This window comes from Chenopodium quinoa, unplaced genomic scaffold (assembly GCF_001683475.1).
Source record: "Chenopodium quinoa cultivar QQ74 unplaced genomic scaffold, ASM168347v1, whole genome shotgun sequence".
Taxonomy (NCBI): domain Eukaryota; kingdom Viridiplantae; phylum Streptophyta; class Magnoliopsida; order Caryophyllales; family Amaranthaceae; genus Chenopodium; species Chenopodium quinoa.
In genome coordinates, this window is record NW_018743405.1 from 3,353,541 (window position 1) to 3,377,186 (window position 23,646).

Consider the following 23,646-nt stretch of genomic DNA (forward strand, 5'->3'; position numbering starts at 1 on the left):
AATTCAAACCCACAAATAAATATTTATAGACCCGTCACAATTTAAATACTAATAATGTACCATCGGAGGAGGAATAACTAGTAATTCCTCCGTTTTTTTTAGTTGAACCCATTTTATTTTTACAATATCCACAAACTACACTTTAACTAAATTTTGTGACTTATAGCTACGGGGTGTAACCTTCACGGGTCAATCTTTGTTGCCTTTCGTTGTCCCTTAATCGTGGTTGCCTTGATCCGTGAACAGTTTACAAGTTTCTTAAGGACATGTTGGCGGCTCCCTACTTTCCTTTTCCTTAATCATATATGTCAATTCTCACTTCCTATGAGTGCCAAGCATATTCACACATGCTTTAACGTAGGCGCACTTTAAGCGATGCCTACAGGGTGTTATGGCTGTGGTACACTCAAACGTCTGCCCATAACTGGAGATTATAAAGGGTGTTTCCCGGTTATTTCAGAAGTTGAGTGGGAGCTTTGGTTGCCACAAGATTGGAATGAGTCTACCTATTTAATTAGGAATGTGTCTTGGCCCCTTGAAGAGGGAGAATTCAGAAAATGCATGGCCGTGCTCAAATGCATTACATAGTAATCATTTGTTCTGTGAATCTAACTCAGTTTTTCAAGAAAAGATTTGTAGACTAATATGATCACGACATGAGATGAAATCATATTATCAAATTGACATACATTGACTTAAGGAATTTAATTTGAATATTGCGCACTTGTCTCAGATAAGTGGGAGATTGAAAGAGTTGTGTCTTCGATAAGTGAAATTACTAGATATATCAAGGATCACTATTATGGAGATAATAAGTTTGTTCTCTTGGGGCGTCATCATCTGTTGCTAGACTATGAGACATGATCTTTGAACTAGTCAAATAGTCCAAAGCCCGCTAGAATGGATCCTATGAGGTCACACACAAAGGTATTGGGTTAAGCAAGTAAGAGGCCCATTAATGGGCCTTATGAGAATTTAACTAATCATGAATAGGATTAGGCTAGTGTAGTTTGATTGGGATTAGGAGTTGGGCTTTGTCATGGACTCTTATTTAGAGATGTTATCTATAAATAAGATCCATGCCTAGGGTTGATTAATTAAGTCACAATTAACTTACAGTGAATTTTGACATCAAGGCAACCAATCCCAAAACCCTAATTCCCTCTCTAATTCACGGCTCCCTCTTCTCCTCTTTTGGACTCACGGTCGGCCACCCTTGGTGGCGTATGTGGTGGTTCGTGGTTTGTTACTCGCTCTTCTCCGTAGAAGGTCAATTAAAGGGTTCAATTGCAACTAACTAGCATTAGTGGAGGTCTTAATCTGTGCTCGTGGACCAAGTAGAGGAATCACGCTTGGGGTTCTTTATCTCCCATTGTTCTTGCTCGATCGCATGTGAAATCACGCTTCAAAGGTACAATTATATGTTCTTTATGTGTTATGCATTAGATCTTGGGATTAGGTACTGCATGAATATGATTCATGTTTTTTCGCTGCGTAGTACCTATAAACTCCTACAAAAGGTTGCTTGTCTTTCAGACCCTTACAGAAGTCTGTATAAGCTACCTTGTCAGACAGTCCTTAAATTGAGATTCTTACGATATTGAATCGCCTAATGTAGGAACAAAGGCCTTCTCTCTCTCCCTGCCGTATGGTGCTCAAGTCGAGACTTCTTATCTTGGCAGGATGTTGATCGAGAAGTTTGAAACAAACAAGAAGGCAAGCCTTTTGAAGCTGTCAATACATCTGGCTGGCAGGTTGTCAAACGATTGTTGGGATATGCCCTTCAAGGTAGCTGAGAAGCATCTACTCCACATGGCATCATCCAACCCCTGCATGTGCATAAGGTTAGTGTAGGCCATGAGGTGATCCTCAGGGTTGGTGGTACTATCGTAGGCACTAACCAAGACATTCTTAACCTTGGTTGGCTGTGTCGCCTCGGTCATTTCCCTAGTGAACCATAGGTTTGTTCACCAAGTCTGAGCAGCCAAAGTTGCTAGTCCAGGGGCTGGAAATTGTATGTTGCCTGACCTCCAAATAGGGTTGGCTACATGAATGGTGGGACATATTGCCCATATGGCATCTGAGGCACATACGGAGATGACCCTATCATCTGAGGGCCTGAGTGGACGGTTGACAGGCTTAAGTCGTATCACCTAATCAAAAGTAATTCCTAAAACCACTAACTAAAATAAATACAGAAGTAGGGTCGAATCCACATGGAAACAATGTAATTTACTCCTAATAAATTATTACAATCTAAATTATCAAGTAATCAAATTGTTTTTAAGATAATTAAACTAATGAGAATAATTAAGAAGAAATTTATAATAAAACGCCTAGGGTCATAGGTTCACCAATAATTAATATTTTGGGATAAAACGTAACAATCAATAATTAACATTGCACATATAACATGATTAACAGGCTCTCACAATTTATTAATCAATATAGATCTAACAGGCTCTCACAATTTACTAGATCTAAGTTCCTATTGAAAATAGCTTTTAATATCAAATTAACATCTGCTCGTTTCATCAATTCAATATTGCTATACTTTTACAATCAAATCACATCTGCTCGATTCAAAATCTAATTGTAAAGAATTAAAACAATTCAATAAGAAATTATTATGCAATATTAAAAATTAACAATAACAAATTATCCCTTCATATTAATTATGTATCCCCCAAGAACCCTAGAATAAGACTACTCACATATAATTAAATCTAAACTAATCAAAGCATATAAAAAATACATGATTAAGATTAAAGCAAGAAAATAAACAATAAAAGAGAGAAGAGATAGTACCAAAAGATGGAAGTATGAAATTGCATAGACCAAGAGTGTAGAGAGAGAAATATTAAGAGAAATAAATCTAAAATTTTAATTAAGAGAAGAGAGAGAGAGAGAGAGAGAGAGAGAGAGAGAGGGAGAAAAGTTAGAGAGAGAAAGAGAATAAAAACATTAAACAAAGTAATGATAATAATTTGAAACTAAACTAAAACTAATTAATGAAAAGCTACCCCTAAGCCTACGTAACTCCCTCCTACTTATAAGAAAAGTCCAAACCCCAACTCCCGCTAAAACAAGGAAAACCAACTTGCTAATCCATCAGGAGTCAACAAGACCAAGAATTAATAAGCCTAATAGCTCAAATAGTCTGATGCTGAAGATGTTCGCCTAACCGGGCCAAGCCTCGCCCGATCGGGCCCAGTCAATTGGAGTTTCATGGTGGGCCTTGCGGCTTCTTTTTCTTAGGGCCCATTTCTTCTCTTGTTTAGTCCGTAATTTGTGTGGGAAACTTTGAACCTCTTTTACTTAATCGAGCCCTTAATCACCAAACCAAATTCCTTTAACTCAGTCTTGGGCTTAAAATATTCGTCCATAAAATACGATCAAACTCCGATATCTTTGTAGTGGCTCAATAAGCTCGGGAATTATCATAATTTTGCAAATTCCTACAAAATAATACCAACTCTACAAAAACACTAGAAAACGTATATTAGTAATAAAAATAGCTCCGTAGAGCTCAAATAAGCTAAAATATGACCATGGGATGGGGATTATATATATATATATATATATATATATATATATATATATATATATATATATATATATATATATATATATATATATATATATATATATATATATATATATATATATATATATATATACTCATCATGGTCTTGCGGCCTGTATGGATTTCATGCAAGGATTGAGAATTCCTTGCAGAGATGTTTTTGAAGGTGTCTGCGAAGCTTAACGTAGAAGCCAACTCAAACAACTGTTTGTTTCTCTTGTTCTCAATGATGTGTTGAGCATCAGAGAATGATTTTTTGGTTCCATCAGACAATTTCAACCGAATGGAAGCAAAAAATCATTCTCTTGTGCCCTTCTGGGGCAGTATAACTTTTGACCAGTCAATTGTAGACATGTCCTTCTCCTTTGGGTGTGGAGTAGGTTGTCTGTCTCTGACTGGATTTCTCCTCTCAGCTTGAGAAGTCTTCTTTGCCGACTTACCCTTGTTGGAGCCAGTCGTCCTTTGGTTGATCAAGTCCTTGATTTTACCCTAGAAACTTGTCATGAATTTCATGAGTTCGTCTCGGGTGACTAGAGCCTGACCCCTTGCCATTTGGGTTTCCCTAGGCGATAGTCTAGTAGATTTACTAGGACCAGCTTCATTGTTGCGCCTCCGTTCCAGTTTATCCCTAGGGCGGATACGCTTAGAGATGAGTGACCCATCTGGGGCCATATGGATTTCTTCATATTCGTTGTCTGTATCTTGATCTTATTAGACCTCTCCATCGACTCTAGGCCGATTGGGTTCAGGTTGCGGTACAGACTCTTGAACCATCTTAAAGGTACTCTCCCTACAGAAGGCGCCAAATATTTTGGGTGTTTTTTGGTCCCTTGGGAGAGTTACGTCACCAAGAATGATTCTACGCGGGGGTTAGTGACCCATATTGCCAAAAAAACACCTAGGTTGGAACCCGAATGGGCGTAGGAAAGTAGCGGGGTCAAACCTCATGGACCTAACCTATTTAGGGAGCCAAAACTGGGTGCAACCCGTGGGGGGTGACACTTGGTGGATAGTCCATCGACAATCGGGTAGGAGGGACCAAGCCTTCACCTTACCCAACCCCGCCTTGACCAAATTTGATAAGGGGAAGCCTTCTTATACATTTGAGATTAACGGTCAAGGTGAGGTTCAACCACCTCACCATTCACCACAACCCCACCAATCTCCCCAAGACCATTCCCCCCAACACCATTCACCACACTACCCACCACCTCCACCCTTCACCTATGGCGTACCCACTTTCTCGGTCGACTGAACGTCGACCCCAATGCCCCTTATGACTTTTCGGCTTTTAGGAGCCAATTGGACCGTATAGAGATAGGGCAAGGGAGAGTAGAGGGCATGGTGCAAAACCTAGATTCTAGGTTAAGCACCTTGGATAGTCGGGTAGGACACATAGAGAGGAACCTCGGGAGGGGTCTATACCCTATGTATGATGACTATGCACACCGAGGGGCTATCCCCCCCGAGGCATTAGTTCCCGATTGGTTCAATACCCCCAAGGAGGGTATTCTCACCCCAGTGCATTTGGTACTTTTGTGGACTACTCTTCAGTCCATGGATATGGGGGTGACGCTCCTTTTGGGGGTATGGGGGGAATGTGAACCTTACCTACTTTGCAAGTGGTTCGGGTTATGGTGGTGCTGGAACGAGCCAGGGTGGTGCCAGCTCGAGCTATGGAGGAGGGTATGAGAGGATGAATGATGATGATGAGTAGCTTCTCCCAGCTACCCACCCAAGTCAATGAGGGCATTGCTTGATTTGGCTTGGGGGGAGATTTCTTGTATATATGGTAACTTTCTTTCTGTCTTCTCTATTTATTGCTTTCCTAGTGTAGTTTTTATTACTTTCCCTTATGAAAAAATACAAAAAAAAATTCAAAAACAAAAAAATTCAAAAATATGTTCCAATGAATTGTAATTCATGCTTCCCTGAGTCCCGTACTTAGAAAATATTGTTTTGATTCTTGGTATATGATAATGAGCTTTGTTAATTTGTTGATCATGATTTGAAGTTTAATTGTTTGGATTCCTAAACATGCGTCTATTTTGCCAACTATTTGTGAATATAGTGCTTGACTAGTTGATTTGGTTAGGAATGTGTGTTAGTTCCTGGTATGTCAATGAATTTGAGTATTGGTTTGCAACTATTAGTAATGTTTGTATAGCTCAATATTATGCACATTGAGGAGGACGAAGGCATTTGTTCTCTTAGGAAGCCTTCAGACGATATTAGATACATTTGTTTCCTTCTTGTCGCCCATTGTGCCCTTTTATTGTTTATTTAGCCACATTACAAGCCTATATGAGCCCCATTGGTTACTAGTCCCAAGCTTGGCTTGGGGGAGCTATTAGTTGGTGAGGTGAGGGAGTTGTGGTGTGCATATTATTTGCACAATGTGGGAATAAAAGAGGAGTGATTGTTCTTTGATTTTATGATTGGAAAATATTGATATATTGTGTTACAAAGTTGAAATTTCCAATATGAGTTAAAAAGAAAAAAAAAAGAGCAAAGAAAAAAAGTTGTTTCATATGTTCAAATGTTCTATTTGAAGGTTGTTCAAAAAAAAGAGGGAAAAAATTCAAGAGAAAAAAAAGAGTTCAAGTTTGAAAAAAAAAGAAGAAAAATAATAAGTGGTTCAAAGTTTGTTTTAATTCACTCTATTCCGTATTGTCATATTCTGTGAGTGAATATGTAAGTGTTGGGATTGTGTTGTATATATGATTGTTTGGTGAACTTTTGTGGAGTTGAGTTGTGATTGGAGATGTTTTGGTCATCACTTGTTGAGACCTTGGGTTTATTTGGATATGGCTCCCTTAAGCATGGCCTTACTCTCACATTTTCCCAAATTTATCCTACCCTTTACCCTAGCCTTACATTACGAGCTTTAAAGACCTTCCGACCTTTGTGCATAGAGTTGTATGAGTGTGAAAGTGTTATTAATCAATGCAAGTTATGACTAGACATATTTCGAGTCGACTAGTAGGTTGAGCGTTCATTGTTTTAATAAACACACGAGAGTGTGAGATGGGTGGGCATTGTTCACAAATAAAGGGGTTGGTTGGAGAGCGATCGAGTACATCTTTTACTCGCCACATAAATGAGAGTTGAGTGCGTGAGCACTAGTCTTGAATTCTATATGCTCATGTGGTTTGTTTTACTTGAAAATTGTTGGGGATGAAGGATAATTAATGTAAGAGATTGATTGACATTGAAGCATATATGTTCATTGATGAGCTCTTTGCTTAGGGACAAGCAAAGGTTTGGCTTGGGGGAGTTTGATATGTCTAATTTATATAGTGTTTTACCCCCGTCCTATGGTCATAATTAGTAGTGTTTTTGGCTCTTTAGGGCCACTTTTATTACTGATTTGTGTTTTCTAGTGTTTTTGTAGTTTTAGTTGTATTTTACAGGAAATTGAACTTTTGGAGCATTTTCCCGGGTTTTCATGGATCAACTACGGAAGCTAGAAGGACACGACCACTCTTGGAGCCCAAGATCGGTGAGAGCCGGTGATTAAGGGCTCGGTATGAGATAACGGGGCTATTGGATTGATTAATCAAGACCCGATGAGGAAACTTAGATTGGGCAGAGGAATTGAGCCCAATTGAAATCCAAGCCTCGAAGAAGAAGACCGAGCCTGATCGGGCAAGCATATGCCCGATCGGGCGGCTGCGCGCATAAGTACCTTCAAAGGAGAAGCGCGCCCGATCGGGTGATCGTAATCTCGATCGGGCGCGGCATACCAGCAGGGCGTTGTAAAAAAGGCGGGCCCGATCGGGCGGCCCTTCGCCCGATCGGGCGCGTGTTTTTCTTAGAGCTGATTAGATTAGTTTTAATTTTTATTTTGAAGAATGTTTAAGTACAAATTATGTACGTAAATTCTGATTACCTTCTTCTTTAGATTTTCTCTTTCTACTTAGGATATTTCTCTCTCATAAATTCTCTCTCAACTTTTGTTCTTAATTACTTTCATTAATCCAGATTTCTTTTGGTAACAATTTCTTCTCTTTTAATTTCAGTTATTTTATTTACTTCTTTTATTATGGTTTGCTTTATTCATTTGATTAGTTTAGTTATGATGATGCTTGAGTAGTTTTATTTCTAGGGTTTATGGGGATCTAATGAATAATATGAAGGGGTAATTTTGTGATTGTTGATTATCAATGCTTGGTTAATTTCCTATTGATTGATTTAATGCTATGCAATTAGGTTTGGCAAGATTTAATTGTATGAGTTTAGCAATATTAATTCGAGATTCAACAGATGAGAATTGATGTTTAGGCTTCGTTTGAATAAGCGGATTAATTTATAAATTGTTAAGTCGAGATTTGACAGATGAGATTTAATACCGGTAAATTAACTCTGTGATTATAATACGTAGCGAAAGCCCTTTATAATCTGATTAATCAATGCTTGATGATTGCTTATCATGACTTGCCCTGAAATATTGTTTATTAGTCAACCTATGCCCTAGGTCTTTTAATAATTAATTTCTCCCTATTTTATTTCTTTTGACCTTATTCTTGGTAGTATAGAATTTATTCACAATAATATTGGTTACTTAGATAATTTAGATTATAATAATTAATTAGGAGTAGAAAGACTTGTTTCCTTGTGGAGTTCGACCCTACTTCCCTATCTACTTTAGTTAGAGGACTTAGGTAATTACTTTTGATTAGGGGATACGACTTTACCCTGTCAGCGGTCTGTACTTGCAAAACACGGAGACTCCGATTGGTAGGAGCTCCGCCTCCGACGATCAAGTTAGTATTGGTCGTAGAAGATGAAAAGGTGTGGAAAAGGTAAAAGTGATATATTCTTGGATTTCGAGATCAATTGTTTTCTCTGATGTGTCAGAATGTAGGTATGTTGTAATAAATGAATGTGCCCCCAAAATGGAGAAATCTTTCTATTTATAAGGTCATGGGAATACGCGCTCATTAGGTCATTCTGACCTAATGGGCTGCACCGCTTTTTCAGTTTGTCTCAGGAATTGGGCCTTCAAGGCCACCATTCCATTTTTCAGCTGAGGCTTACACATGTCAGCTAGGGGAGTGGCTCATGTTGGATCTATCCAAGATTGACATGTGTCCCTCTGTAAACACCTAACAATGTCTTCCCAAAACCAAACCCGATGATGAACAACCTTTCACTTCCATTATTGGTCGGGTTGAGTATTTAAACTTTGAGTTCTTAAATCCATGTTTCCATTCAATACATTTCATAAACCAATCCATTTCCTAGCTCATTTCCCTAAACCATAACTTGTTTTCCTCTTTTCTTGTCCACATCACAAAATCGAGAGAAACTGATTTTGTGCCCTAAAAATTTTGATCCAATTATTATTTGGTTGGATAGGCCTTGAACTAATATTTCCAATAATATATCTTAATCCCAATTCCGATTTAAAACGAAGAAGATATGAGCCAAACACTAAACTCGGCCCAAAATCGACACCCTTCTACTAAAACAGTCATATCATAAAATTTACAAATGATTTTTACCTAATTTTAATTGGGTTGGAAAGTAGACTTGATAATATTTCCAATGATATATTATATGCCTTATTCCGAGTTACGAATCAAAAGTTATCGTAATTTTCAAAAGGAAACTTTGACTTTTACCACCAAAAAATTTTGACAAATTGTTTTTTACCACCTACTATTTTAAAAGTTTTATTTTACCACCAAATAAAAAAATTAAAGTTGTTTTTTACCACCAAATTACAACTCCGGTGACTGAAAAACGCAATGGGTCCCACTACAATGACTACTTTTTGATTTTTATTCATTTTGGTCACGATTTTCCGGCCTATAAAACCATTGCTTAATCATTCAACGATTGAAAAACAGCAATTGTTCCCAATTCTCTCAAATTACAACATAAAGCTCACGGATTCAGCCACAAACATCAATATTCCACATAATTTTTTACGAATTGGGTTGAAAAGTGAGAATTGAAGCAGTTGAGGTAAGTCGTTTTTTCGCACATTTAATTACTTGATTTACTTGAATTGATTAAATAATTTTGTTCGAATGTTCATATAATTTGAGATAACGAGGTAGTTAATCCACAATTTGTTGCTACAACTTAGCAATTAAAACCCAAATTGTGTTTTTGTAAAATTAGGGTTCATGTTAAGTTTGAAATTGGGGGTTTTGTGAATCAATGATTTGCATTGAAATTAGGTTTATGAAATTGTAATTAAGCTGAATTGGTACAACTACTGAAGTTGTTAAGTGTGATTTTGCAGGAGGTAAAGTCTTCTTTAAGTTTTCCTTCAAGAGAGAGAAAATGTAAGTGTGGAGTTCTCTTTGCAAAGTTGCTTCAATCTCAGTGACTTGATATGCAAAGTTTTTGACTTCACAAATCTCACATCATACACCTTAAATGGACATTTCACTCTTTTTGCAAACACACAAAAGTACCTTTCGCTGTCAGATTCTCGAATCGTTGATGGTGAAATCGAAAAAGTCGCATGCTTTCAAGTCCCCCCCCCCTTGTTGAAAGTGACGAACTCAAGGCTGGGTTGTGTGGTTTGTGTGGTTCAGGTCTTCGTCTCTACGCAAACAATTGATATGAAAGCTCGAAGAAAAGTAAAAAAATTGAAAGAGAAAAGTCAGAAATTAAAAGTTAAGGTGAGAGAGCAAAATTCAGAGTAATTAATGAAAGGAAGGTGAGAAAAGTGAAGGAAATTCAACTCTGTTGTTGGGGTTATTCAATAGGAAAAATGAATCGGGGTGGGTAGCATGTAATTTGGATGGAAAGGGTAAATAGTGGGACCCATTGCGTTTTTCAGTCACCGGAGTTGTAATTTGGTGGTAAAAAACAACTTTATTTTTTTTATTTGGTGGTAAAATAAAACTTTTAAAATAGTAGGTGGTAAAAAACAATTTGTCCAAATTTTTTGGTGGTAAAAGTCAAAATTTCCTTTTCAAAATGCATAAAAAAACAGAAATTACCGCGCGCAGTGTCAAATTGTCGCGTCGCTGGAGATGGTGACGTGGCACGGGGCCTGGTTCCGTGACATGGGAATTCTCAATGTGTCACGGTGCCCGGTGCCGTGACATGGGAATTGTCATGCTTTTTTCCGCGTCCTTTCCACGTGAAAATTCCTCGTGTCGCGAGAAACTCTGCCGCGACACGGGAATTAATGTCGTGTCACGATATAATTTCCCATGTCACAGCGTCCATCCCGTGACACGGGGCAGCTCCGTGTCTTCTCCGCGTAATTCTTCACGCGTTTTACCTCCCGCTTCACACAAAATTCTCCCGTGTCACGAAGATTTGTGCCATGTCGCGATAGTCTTTTTAGGGGTTTTATCCTTTTTAGGGTTCCGTGTGTTCCCCCTACTCATTTCCCTATAAATACCCCCTTCCTTTCTATAGTTCGGGGCACCAAATCCTGCTCTCTTTCTCTCTTTCACACCAAAAACCATTATCTTCTCTCTCTTTCTCATATTCTAAACCTTAAACCTATATTCTTAAGGAAAAATTAGAAATAATAATCCCAACTTTCATCAATTTCCGTAGAATAATCCCAACTTTAGATTATACTGGAATAATTCCAACTTTAGGGGGTCTTCTTTTTCTTCAATCCCTAACCGGTCAACAAAGTCAATGACCTATTATATCAGGTCACTTGACACGTGTCAAGTCCTAATTGGTCCAAATTTTAAAAAAATCAGAAAAACACCCAACTTCTCCTTCCCCACCCCAGCCACCCTAACCTCCACCACCAAAGCCCAGCCCGCCACCCCTCTGATCCACCTTGACCTCCACCACCGTAGCGACCCAGCCCGCAGCGTCTCCCCCATACCTAGTCGCCGTTTCCCCCCTCCCGAAACCCCATGCAACCAGCAAAACCACCGTAACCCTAAATCACATCCCCAAAACCCCTAAATCGCAGCCACCAATCAAAAACCCACCCACGAAAACGAAGGTTTCTGGGGTGGTTTAGGTGTGTTTAGGAGTAGGGAGGTGTTTCAAGGAAGTGTGCGAGCAGCGGCGCACATGTGGTCTGGTTTAATAGGGAGGTGTTTAAAGGGAGTGTGAAAAAGGGTTTCATGCGTGCATGGCTGAGGCAATTGGCTGAAGGGAGGTGGGGTAATAGTGGGCGGCAAAATTCAGCGAGGGGAAGGGGAAACCGGTAGAGTTGGGGCGGCTTCCGGCGTTGAGGGGTTGCCGGAGTTAGGAGTTTGGTTGGGATCGCTAGGTGATTTTTTTTTGTTTTTAATTTTTTTTAACCAATTAACATGTGACACGTGTCACTTTTAAAAAAAATAAAAAAAATTAACCTATTCAACCGGTCACCGGTTTTTGGGATTGAAGAAAAAAAAGACCCCCCAAAGTTCGGATTATTCCAGTATAATCTAAAGTTGGGATTATTCTAACAAAATTGATGAAAGTTGGGATTATTATTTCTAATTTTTCCTATTCTTAATTACACCATTCTTCCCTTAAGCACTCCAAGGATTCCATACTTAACCCGAGGTTCCGTCCTTAAACCAAGGCGTGAAAGGTATAAATAACTGAGGGTTTGGACCAAATCAAATCTACATTAATTTAATTTAATTTTCATTTGATTTATATTTTTTTTTATTGAAGTTACTAACAATTTATTCATGATGTAGCAATTTTAAGGAACGCGCAGAATGTGAGTAATTAATTAATTTAATTACTCTTATTTTATTTTAATATTGCTAGTATCATGATTGGGTTTATTTATATTTGATTTGACTAACGCTATTATTGTTAAATTGCTTCCAATATTAATGTTTATGCTATTATTATTTATGATCACCATATTGCATGTTTAAAGGGAATATGTAATTGAAAATCATGCCTAATAAGATAATTTGGACGACTGGTTTAGGTTCCTTTTTAATCTTGTTATTAAATCAAGTGATTACTAATATTTTAGAATTATATGATGCATTAATATTCAACCAATTTAGCCAAATAATAGTTTGGAGCAAATTGAATCTTTTTTTGCATGCCTTTGAGATCGCAGGAATCACTTTTCACTATAAGAATCGAGTAGAGGCCAATATGGGCGAATGTGACTCCATGACTCACTTCGTACCATCATCCCTGATCCTCCTTTCGTGGTTCCGAACCATATGGAGTTACTAATCTCATGGATTATGAATGGGGTGTAACCTTCACGGGTCAATTGTTGTTGCCTATCGTTGTCCCTTATCGTGGTTGCCTTTTTATAATCCGTAAACGGTTTACAAGTTCCTTAAAAACTTGTTGGCGGCTCCCTACTTTCCTTGTCCCTAATCGTTTTCCCTAATCATATATGTCAATTCCCACTTCCTAAGAGTGTCAAGCATATTCACAACATGCTTAACATAGGCGCTCTTTGAGCGACGCCTACACTCTCTGATTGGGACACGTGTCTAGGATATTTTTACCCCAAACAAATATGCTATATTAATGAAGTTCGTTAATATGATGGCATTTTTGAAATTTTTGAAGCATCTTTCACTTATTTTAATATTTTATGGTTCGAGCTGAGTTGACACATAACTGCGGACATTATTCATGCTTAACGGTCAATTTTAATCTCGTTTTGTCTTCACTTTGGGAATCAGAAGCTCACCCCCGTTAGTTTTGAATTTGGAAAACACGAATAACTTTCTCTTCTCATTCTTCTCTACTCCATTCTTGTCAAAGTTTGAGCTAGTGAGATACGAATTTGCTATTTGGCGTCCTCAACCCATATGTAGTCGTCGTCTCCGCCTCAGTCGCCACCTAGCTATACATTCCACAATCGTGGCCCCGATCGAGGTCCTTAAAACTGTTTATCGGTACTATAGTCTCCACCACCGCTTCAGTCGCCGCCTCCCCCTCCACCTCCGCAACCCTTTATCATCGGCACAACAATTTGACGCCTCAATAATTACCTAGGGATTTTCGCTTCAATTCTGAACCAATTTACTCCTACCTCCATTAACAGGAGCTGGCGAAATTATTTTGAAGTACATAGGGGGAAAACAGGGTCAAACAATTATTAGATTGGTAAGAATTGACGCCGATATTCTTCAGTTCAGGTGACATTTCCCGTTAACGAATTTACCCTTACTATAGCTGACAAAATGACGAACATAACCTCATATAAACGAATCTTGTTTATATGGCATATAAACTAAGATTTTCTCATAAATCAACAATTAACAACTTTTTCATTAATGTGGGCTTTATAATTTTAGACACCCATTTGTGTCTCCCCAAAACCAAACCCAGTGATGAGTACCTTTCACGTCGAATCATATATAATCGAATGAAGTGAAAATGTGGAAAGTCTAGTGTTGCGGATAGTTTTAATTTCTTTTCTCTTCTCTCTGTTTTTGAAAACTTATTTTAAGAAAATAGTAAATCCAGTTTGGTTGGTCTATGATATGGGTCCAATAGTAGTGTAGTTGGATAGGGCTTGACAAGAGCTTTCTAACGATATATTATAAGCCCAATTCCGATGAATATTGAGGAAGTTATGGCCAATTTACTAAACTGGACCCATTTTGAGCCTTATATGCGGCTCAATGATCTAGGGGAGGGCCTAATATAGATTTATCATTCCTAATGAAATTAGGAATGGTTTTAGTCTTTTAGATTCTTCTAGAAGGTTCTTTTCATTCCTAATTCAATTAGCATTGATAAATTGACTTTTGTTGACTTTTCAAAGTTTTAATTAAAATCAAAGAGCATTTTTGAGGAAAATACGATTTTATCCTCCTGTACGGCAATTTCTATATGATTTTAAGAAAACGCGTGATTTTTTGAATCAGCGCCTGGTGCCAGCATTGGCGCCTGGTGCCAGCATTGGCGCCTGGCGCCAACAGCCAGCGTTGGTGCTGGTTCGTTTTTTTTGTGCGCCAGACTCTGTTTTGATAATTTTATCTTTTTGGCTGATTTTCTTTATAAATAACGTATTAAAAACTCCGTTTTCATTCATCTACAACTAGTTTTTCATTCACAATAATCAACTCTCTCTCATTCTCATCAATAATCATTCACCAACTCTCATTCAAGATTCTCTTGATTCTCTCTCTCTCTTTTTCTAAACTAGTTTCTCACATACAAAATTCCGCAATCGTTAGATCTAGAATCACCTAGCCATATTCGAAGTTGCCTTCGCCCTAGACGTGAAAGGTTTAATTTCTGAGGGTTTGGTCCCAAATCTCTCTTTCAATTATTTAATTTAATTGTTTGTTTATTATTTTCCTTGAAGTTACTAACGTGTGTATTTTGTTACTAGAAAGAGGTACGAGGCATCAAAGTAAGTACTTTAATGGTTTTTATTGATGTTATTATGTAGAAATCATGTTTAGGTTGGTATTATGATTCCTAGTATCATGTCTAGGGTAAATTTAATATTAAGTATGATTAAAAATATGATGCTTCCTATGTTCTTCCTAATATTCATGATTGTCAGTATCATGTTAGGGTTAAAGATTTGATTTTTATTGTTTAGTGACATGCTAGGGTTTGTTATTAATCTTGTTAGTATCATGCCTAGGATCTTGCTAAGCTTTAACATGATTATTATTATTAATATGATTGTCATAATTTATGATTATATTTTGATTATTATTGTTATGATTATAATTTCATTGTTTTTATGTTGCTTGATTTTTTATTGTTATTGCTTGATCACGCCTTTTATGCATGTTTAAAGGGAATTTGTACTTGTAATCACGCTTAATAAGATAATGAATAATCTTGTTAGGGTTAATTTGATTATAATTCAAGTGATCGCCAATAATAGTTTATTTGTGCATTAAATTCAACCAACATTGATAAACAGGTTTAGGGTTAATCCTATTGATTGCATGTTAGTCAGAAAGCGCACATGAATACGATCGGAATAAAGTAGAGGCCTATTATTAGGGCAGGTTCAATCTCTTTTAGGTTGGATTTGTACCTTCATCCCCGGACCCTTATTTGGTTCAAGACCTTATGGAGTTGACGATCTCTTGGACCGTTAAGGGGTGTAACCTTCACCCTGTGAACGGTTTACAAGTTCCTAAAACTTGTTGGCGACTCTTTTGCTCTATCTTCTTCCCTTTTGGACGCCACCGTACTTTAGTGTATGATCACAGTGGGGTTCAAGCTAGGGGGTTAACGCTTGAAATTATTCCCTACAATAATGGTAGGATAAAATTGTTGATTTACTTACGAAAACTAATTCTTTGATCGAGCAATGCTTAGATATTCACTGAAAAATTATTTTTATACTTTGCAAATTACTCTAAGGGTATCATCTGATTTACATAACTGAACTGAATATTTTATGAGAGATGAAAAATTAAGAACTGAACTAAACTAAACTGAACTTATTGGAGCTGAACTAAACTAAACTAAACTAAACTAAAATGAATTGAAAATAAGCTGAAGAGAACAAACCTTAAGTTTGTTCTTGTTCATAGGTTTTACACATTTAATTATCTATTTACGTTATCAAATTATTATAGATGAGACACGTTAATACAAAGTATCTCATCTCATATTCATTACTTTTCTATATAATTACCAAATATTAATTTAGAAAAGTAATGAGTGTGAGAGGAGATAAATAATAAAATAAATAGTAGCGGGTTTGGGTGGACATCATTAGAGGAGAAAGACACTCTCTCCGTCCCCGATTGATAGTCACTTATGCCATTTTTGGGCGCTCAAAATGTTAGTCACATTTGCTTTTTTCAAGTACCATTAATATAATTTTTTTACCAAAATTCTCTAACATTTGCAAAAATATGTGTGCAAATTTAACTTTTTGATGTAAATTTTACTTTCTCATGTACTTTAATTACTTTCTTTCTCTACTTTTTTGCATACCCAATGTAAATTTACTTTTTCAATGTACTTTCTTTAATTCTCCTTAATTCATGTGATTTTTTTTTTCAAAAGTGACTATCAATCGGGAACAGAGGGAGTATTATATTTAAATATAGTTTTTTGTCAAAAATGGAAGTGTAACACTTATTAAAACACGGAGGGTGTAAACATAAAAACAAACAAAAAAGTGTGAAAAAACAAAGGTTGGGGCTTACATCAATAGAAACCGATGGAAGCCCCTTCAAACATCAAGAATGAAGGCTAGTTTTTGGTTTTTTTTTTTAAAAAAAAAGAGAAAGAATAGAGGAGATAGTTTTATGGTGTTTGATTTCTTCCTCCATTTTACTTTGTTAGTCCCCTTTGGGCCTTTGGTATCAATCTCTTAAAAAAAAAATAAGGAATCCTAATATTTTGGAATTTGATTGCACCTTTGTAATAAATGTTTTGTTTTTTTTTTCTAGTATTTTATTTGTTTTATTTATGAGAATTGACTATGATTAATCGCCTATAATAAATCTTGATTAGAAGAATTTGTCATGTCAGCAATCCACTAGCACATATAACCAATCAAAATTACATGACTCTTTAAACACCTAATTAGATTAATTATTCACAGGTTATTAAATTAATTCATCCTATAATAATGTTGGGAATATATTTCATATGTGTATATCATTTTGAAACAACCAAAATAGTATATGCGACTATTAAATTGAAATGGATGGAGTAATAACTTTTGTAAGGCTGCATTAGTAATTTTTTTTTTTTACTTTAAAAAAATAGTACTCTTCCCGTTTCATAATGCTAGTCCCATAAACTATTATAGGTGTTTCAAAAAGATCTGCCCATATTGATTAAATGCCACTTTTAATTTACTCCCTCCGTCCCCTTTTGATAGTCCCTTATGGGTTTTTTTTCACGCGAATTAATAAACACATATAAAAATAGTAAAAGTACATTGAAAAAATAAATTGACATTGGGTATGTAAAAAAGTAGAGAGAGAAAGTAATAAAAGTGTATGGAAAAAAAATTTACATGAGAAATTTAAATTTGCACAAATATTGTTGCAAATTGGAGGAAATTTTGGTAAAAAATTAATATTAATGGTTATTGGAAAAGACAAATGGGGTGAACATTTTGGGACTAAATTTTGCCCATAAGGGACTATCAAAAGGGGACGGAGGGAGTAGTTTTTATTTCCTAATTTATACATATTAAATTCGGATTGGTTAAATTAATTGATTGTTGATTTATGAGAATTATGACTTAGCTCTAAGAAAGGAAATCCCTCCCTTTTTTTTCCTTTGAATTATGCAATTATCACTAATACTTTCCAAAAATATCAAAAAAATTTAATAAGGCAAAACTTTTTATAAACTGTGTTTTGAGCTTTAATGTTAGATTTTAAAGATTTTTCTTTTCTTATTTGATGGGATTGATTCCATATGAGACTATCATATAGAAACAGAGAAAGTATTTATTTATTTTTGGATTTGTATTTTAATATAAACAGATTATCTTTATTCTAAACTCGTTAAATTTCCCCTATTAAAAAAAACATTAAATTTAGGAAAATTTTTAGGAATCTTCCAAAAATCAAAGGACTTTTTTTTCATTATTTCGGAATAAAACGATCTTTGACATGTATTTGCTCAAAATAGGAAGTAACTAGTTGGCAACCTATTTGGCGCCTATTTGGAAGGTAAATCGTGATACATGTCGCTAGGGCTGTGCACTGGTCTAAAATCGGACCGGAACCCGGGATCGGACCGTAATCAACAGGTCAGGGTTTCGGTCCAGACCTGTTTTTTCTGGTCAGGTCCGGTTTTGGACCGGAATGGACTGGTTATATTCCTTTTTTTCTTCATATATACATACATTTTTAATTGTCTTTTTTTGTTTGCGTGCTTTCCTATTTTCACCTAGAATTTATAAATTACAAGTTTTGTACCTAAATTTTTTAGAAATTTAAACATAAAACTTAAATTTTTAACCTTAAAAATTACAAAAATACTCTTCCGGTCCAGACCGAAAATATTCCTATTTTTATCCGAACTGGACAAAAAAACCTAAAATCGCCAATTTGTGAGGACCGAAAACCGACTCGAAATCCCAGGGTCCGGTCTCGGGTCCATTTCTGCACACCCATACATATCGCATTATTATTGATCAGTTAATTTTTTATTCATTATTTTTACAATTTCAGCTATAATTGATTGTTTAAGCTTTTAGCTTTTCACCAAACACAACCATGACCGTAATCTTTTATACATTCATAAAGGCAAGAAATGCCAATCGCGCCCGTGTGCTGGACCAACGAACCCCAGCTTTTCACCAAACACAGCCATCTTCGACTGCCTCAGTTGTCCATACTCTTATTTTTCTATTGAACACTAGAGTGAAACAACCCAGAAAATGAAGGTAGCACCAAAGTTGGTATTCCTCGTCAAGGATCCAGAGGGCTTCTCTTCCGCAATGTACGATTCTCTTCAGCCTACCTCTGATTCCATTATTCAGAGATCGTATGTGTTTTTATTTTTTATTTTTTTATTTTTCTTATTTTTTTTTATTATAGAAAGATCTTTAATTTTTATTTTTGTTTTGGTTTGTTTTTTCTTATTTAAATTATGTAGAGAAGAAACTTTTGAGCTTTCATTGGAGCAATATGGGATAAAAGATCAAAAAGCATGTGGTAACATTGCTAATTTTATTGATAACAATAATTTGTTGAAGGTAGTATTTTCGTTTCTTAATTGTTTTCTAATTTTATTTATTTACTGATAATTCGAGGTGTTTATTTCAAAACCACTTGATATAATTTTTAGAAATTTCTAATGAAATGTTACTTTGGAGCATTGAAGAATTAGTTGATAGTTTAGTGAATATTTGGTTTAGCCCCTTTATTCTGGGGCTATCGAATCAGCTCTGAATAACAAATTTTTTTTATGATTATGCGGTTGAGTTCGTGGCAGATCATTAGGTTACTTGGAACAAATGATTTCTAGAAATCTTGTTAATTCGCAAAAGTTACTTGGCTGCTAAGGCTATTACACAATCTTTTGGATAATCTGAAATGATTTCGGTGAGGCAGAAAAGAAAGGATTTGAATCTAGAGTAATCTTTACCAAACTAGTTGTAAACAAACCCAAGCAAAAGTATTTTTGAGGATGTAGTTTAGTTAAGGAGTACAAGAGTGACAAACTAAGAAGAAACTAGCAGGAGTAATTGATAATTGAAGGGAAACAAGAAATGTTTTATGAACCTTAATTACTGATATTTTATTTAATGAAGGACTTGGGTTAAGTATTGGTTAGATATAGAATCACATTTGCCATTTATCACAGTCCCAGACTCCCAGTGGTAGGCTAATCGCTAAAGTTAGATAAATAAGAAGTCAAGACTACTAATTCTATTTGTCAAAAAAAAAAGACACTACTAATTCTACATGTTTGCCAATCAGTTATGTATTAATTGCAGCTGGGTCCTCTATATAATAAAATTCCCTCATTGAAAAAAGAAATTCAAACTTCATTGAAGTATAAACAAATTGGATCAGGTTGTTAATGGGAGCACAAGGAACTCAGCTCATTCTGCCATGGAACTTATGGCAGCTTGTATTCAACCATAGAATTCAAGTGACTATTTTGCGCTCGAGCTTGTCTCTTTGCTATTCTTGATTAATCAGGAATGCCTTTAGTGAATGTTTCTTAAGCTTGAAGCCTTTACTGTAATTCATAGAGGCCCCCTTAAAAATCAATGAGCAATTGTGGATGAGCTCTATTCCATTTGTTTTACATTACAATTGTGTTTAAAAATGAAAGTGTTCAGATTGAAAATTTCTGAAAAAATTCCAACTACTATGTTTCAAGTCGAAACCTAATCAAGTTTGTCTACATCAGAAGTATCACAAGATGCTGTGCAATTAGTATGCTGCTATTGTTGATTGATGGTTTAGTCCTCACTTGTGAGCATATGTTAAGTAACCCATAGAAGTCCAATTTTTTTTTTTTTTTGGTAGTTAAGAAATTTTATTGCCAAACGAGAAAGGTTACAACTTAGCTAAGTTGAAACCACGACAAAAACATAGATCCCTCAGGACCACCCAAATAAACAAAAGCTACACAAGACTCAAAAGACCCACCTACTGCAAGGGGAGGGAAAAGCCAAGGCCACCTTCTTGGTAGGGTTCCCTGGTTTCCCCACCCCAAAACCTAACCTGGTCCTGATCCACCTGGTGCCACCATCTAGGAAGAGTACAACAGAAGAGAAAGGAGACCAGACAGGCACCAAAAGACAACAGGCCACCAGCAACAAACTGATAAACCAAACATGCAAAACAACCAAATTACAGCATAAGTAACTGCCTGTCACTAACAGAACACCTACAGGAAACAGAGAATAGAATGTCTCTAAAAACAACTGCAACAGGCTTGCAGCTTCCTGTAATAGAAGTTCAATTTACTTTGTCTAAAAGTTCATGTTCACTGTTGTTTTGCATCTATCTACATGAAATTTTTTTCTGAATTCATGGTAAAGTCGAAAAGGGCTTTACATTGATCTTATTGCAATGTTGAATAATGTGTATAAAGTGCCAAACTGATTTCTTAAGCGATCCAGCTCGTCAAGGAACCAAATTTTTATTCCCTGCAACAGCTCATGGTATCTGTCTATGAGATCACAGGCTTCCTTAGTAGCCCATATTTGTGGTGTGCAACTTTGTAGAATGATCGTAATGATTATTATGAATCGGTCAATCATTTGAGAAAGAAGGAATTTTCCTCTTTTTCAATTTATTTATTATTGGTGCGGGTTGGAATATTGATAAGATTTGAGATAAATAATTTTGCGGCTCTCTTTCTCTCAATTATACGGTAGAGAAATATATAAGATTTGGTTTTGCACTTTTGGGTGCCTCCTCTGCATATTTTGTCTTTTCTGTTCTAATTCAAATCATCTAAACTTTGATTACTTGAAATGTATACTGCTGCATGCTCAGACAACAAATCCAAAACACCTGAAGGTAATGAGGCACTACCAGATTTTCAGCATTCTAAGGCACAGTCAGATTTTAACTAATGCATGATTACTATTTATGCCCTTGACAGATGTGTAATCTGCAGAATGTTACACTTTTTTTCCACAGGTTTCTTTGTTGCTTGTGGAATATTATGAACCCCCACTTATGTCATGTGTGGTAAACGAGGTCTTGAAGTCAATAAGAGCTGAACGCTTGTCATCCACTGTGAGTCTGATACTCCCATACATTCTGCCAGCATCAAAGCTCAAGTGTGAAGATAAAAATTCATCCATTAACAACAGTAGGTCTTCTCTGTATGGTTTCCACACGGGGCCAGCAACAGAGTTTACTGAAGATATAATTCGAGTAGCCGAGAAGCCACCTTTGTCTTTGCAGATCAATTATGAGCCCTTGGCTTGCTTGCTTCAGCTAGTCCAATTCTATAGTATTTCAACTGCTGTCCTTATTGGCAAAAGAGGCATGAATGAAGAGCAGGAGGTACTGTCATTTCACCTATTTATCCATATTGTCTAGCTTCTTAGCCTGATAATATAATACTTTTGAGTCAGTAAATTGCCATGCAAAAGATACTTCGTTCAAGTAATATTGACATTTTTGCAACTTGTCTATATGTCTAGTTACCTTCTAAGCAATTGTGGTATTGATTATTGGCCTTTATCAGGTTTACTTTAGAGATCTGTCTAATTATAGCTAGTATCTTGACTCATTTTAGTACCTTAATAAATTAGAGCAGTACTTGGTACTCGAGCCCTAATATTATCATAAATATTTCCCATATCATAATGCTACCTTTATACTTTTTCAGTTTAAGCCTTCACATCATTTTATAATACCTCCGTGTCATATTATTTGTAACTTTGGAGGACGCATGGAACCCTAGGCAAAATTGTTTGTGAGTGTAAATTGAAGAGAGAGAGAGAGAGAGAGAGAGAGAGAGACAACTTAAAAAGAAAAGAAAACATGTGTTGCAAATAATGTGTAGCATCCATTTTTGGCAAAAGTTGCAATTAATATGAAACAGAGGTAGTTGTCACTGTCAACTCATTAATATGTAATATATAAAGGAAATTTTAACGAACCCTCTTTTCAGCCAAGGATATGACATTTTCTGAAGGTGATTCGACTCTTATAATTCTTATAAACTTGGAAGTCAAAAGTCCCTTCCTGATTTTTTAGATTTGTTTTTATTAAAGTACGCCTTTGTTGTAGTTTGATTGTTTTGTATTTGTCCAGAAAATTGGGAATTGTATTTTAAGGCTTCTCTTGACAGGTGCTTATCAAAAGCTATGAGTAACTGTTCTATTAATCATTGATTAATGAATGGCTTGCTAATTGCTTTATTCTCATTTATGCTTGCTGATAATAAACTCTGATATCTGTTTCATAATAGGTACTTTGTGAAGTAGGAGAGAGTTTAGCAAGTGCATTTTCGGTGTGCTTCATCAAGAACCGGATCAAGTTGAATCTTGAGGAAACAGTGAAACAAAAGGAACCATGGCGTGTACTATATGGCTGACGTTATGCTTTGCAGAAAGCTAGCAGCTCCATGCTTATGGCCTTGCGCCCTTGATATCAGAACACTTTCCTGTCATGCTTAGTGTTGCCTATGTTTTTTTTGGTCCATATATGTTGAAGGAGATGCACTCTGACCTTGCATTGTGAGCTTAAAATACAGGGCAGCATATTGTGTTAAAGATAGTACAAGTAGTGTATCGTATATGCAAGAACATGTATACCAAGTTACTTGTTTATTGCTAGGTTTAGGAGACTATTAATTTATTTTTTTTCTAGTCTTTTTGTATCCAAAAATATTACTTAGAGCACCCACAATGGGGTTACTCACACCCTACTTACTACTCTCTCTCTCTCCTCTTGTGAGCAAGCTCACCATTGTTGTAGGTGACTCGTGAGTAACATTTGAGCTGATCTCCTCCCACTTTAGGTTACCTCCTCGATCCAAGAACCACAAAGTTGGTCGTTTTATGTATTTTTGCCTTATTCCAAAGCTCAAACGACGCCGGTTATTGCATGGAAAAAAAAAAAAAACACTACTTTACTTGACAGAACTGTGGTATATCTGATAAGAGTCCTAGCAAAAAATTAACATGTGGTAAAACTTAGTCAAATGTTTGTACAAATGGGCCATGTGGAAACAACAAAACCATGTATTTTGTT

At 36.2% G+C, this 23,646-nt stretch overlaps 1 protein-coding gene across 1 annotated transcript; it reads left to right on the forward strand.

Moving 5' to 3' along the window:
* Positions 1 to 18,715: 18,715 nt before the first annotated feature.
* LOC110738986 lies at positions 18,716 to 23,330 on the forward strand. The gene is made up of 4 exons (XM_021919426.1): positions 18,716 to 18,955; positions 19,067 to 19,166; positions 21,577 to 21,948; positions 22,862 to 23,330. Exons 1-4 carry the CDS (start codon positions 18,849 to 18,851, stop codon positions 22,985 to 22,987), a joined length of 705 nt encoding a protein of 234 aa, XP_021775118.1. The 5' UTR covers positions 18,716 to 18,848; the 3' UTR covers positions 22,988 to 23,330.
* The last annotated feature ends 316 nt before the right edge of the window (positions 23,331 to 23,646 follow it).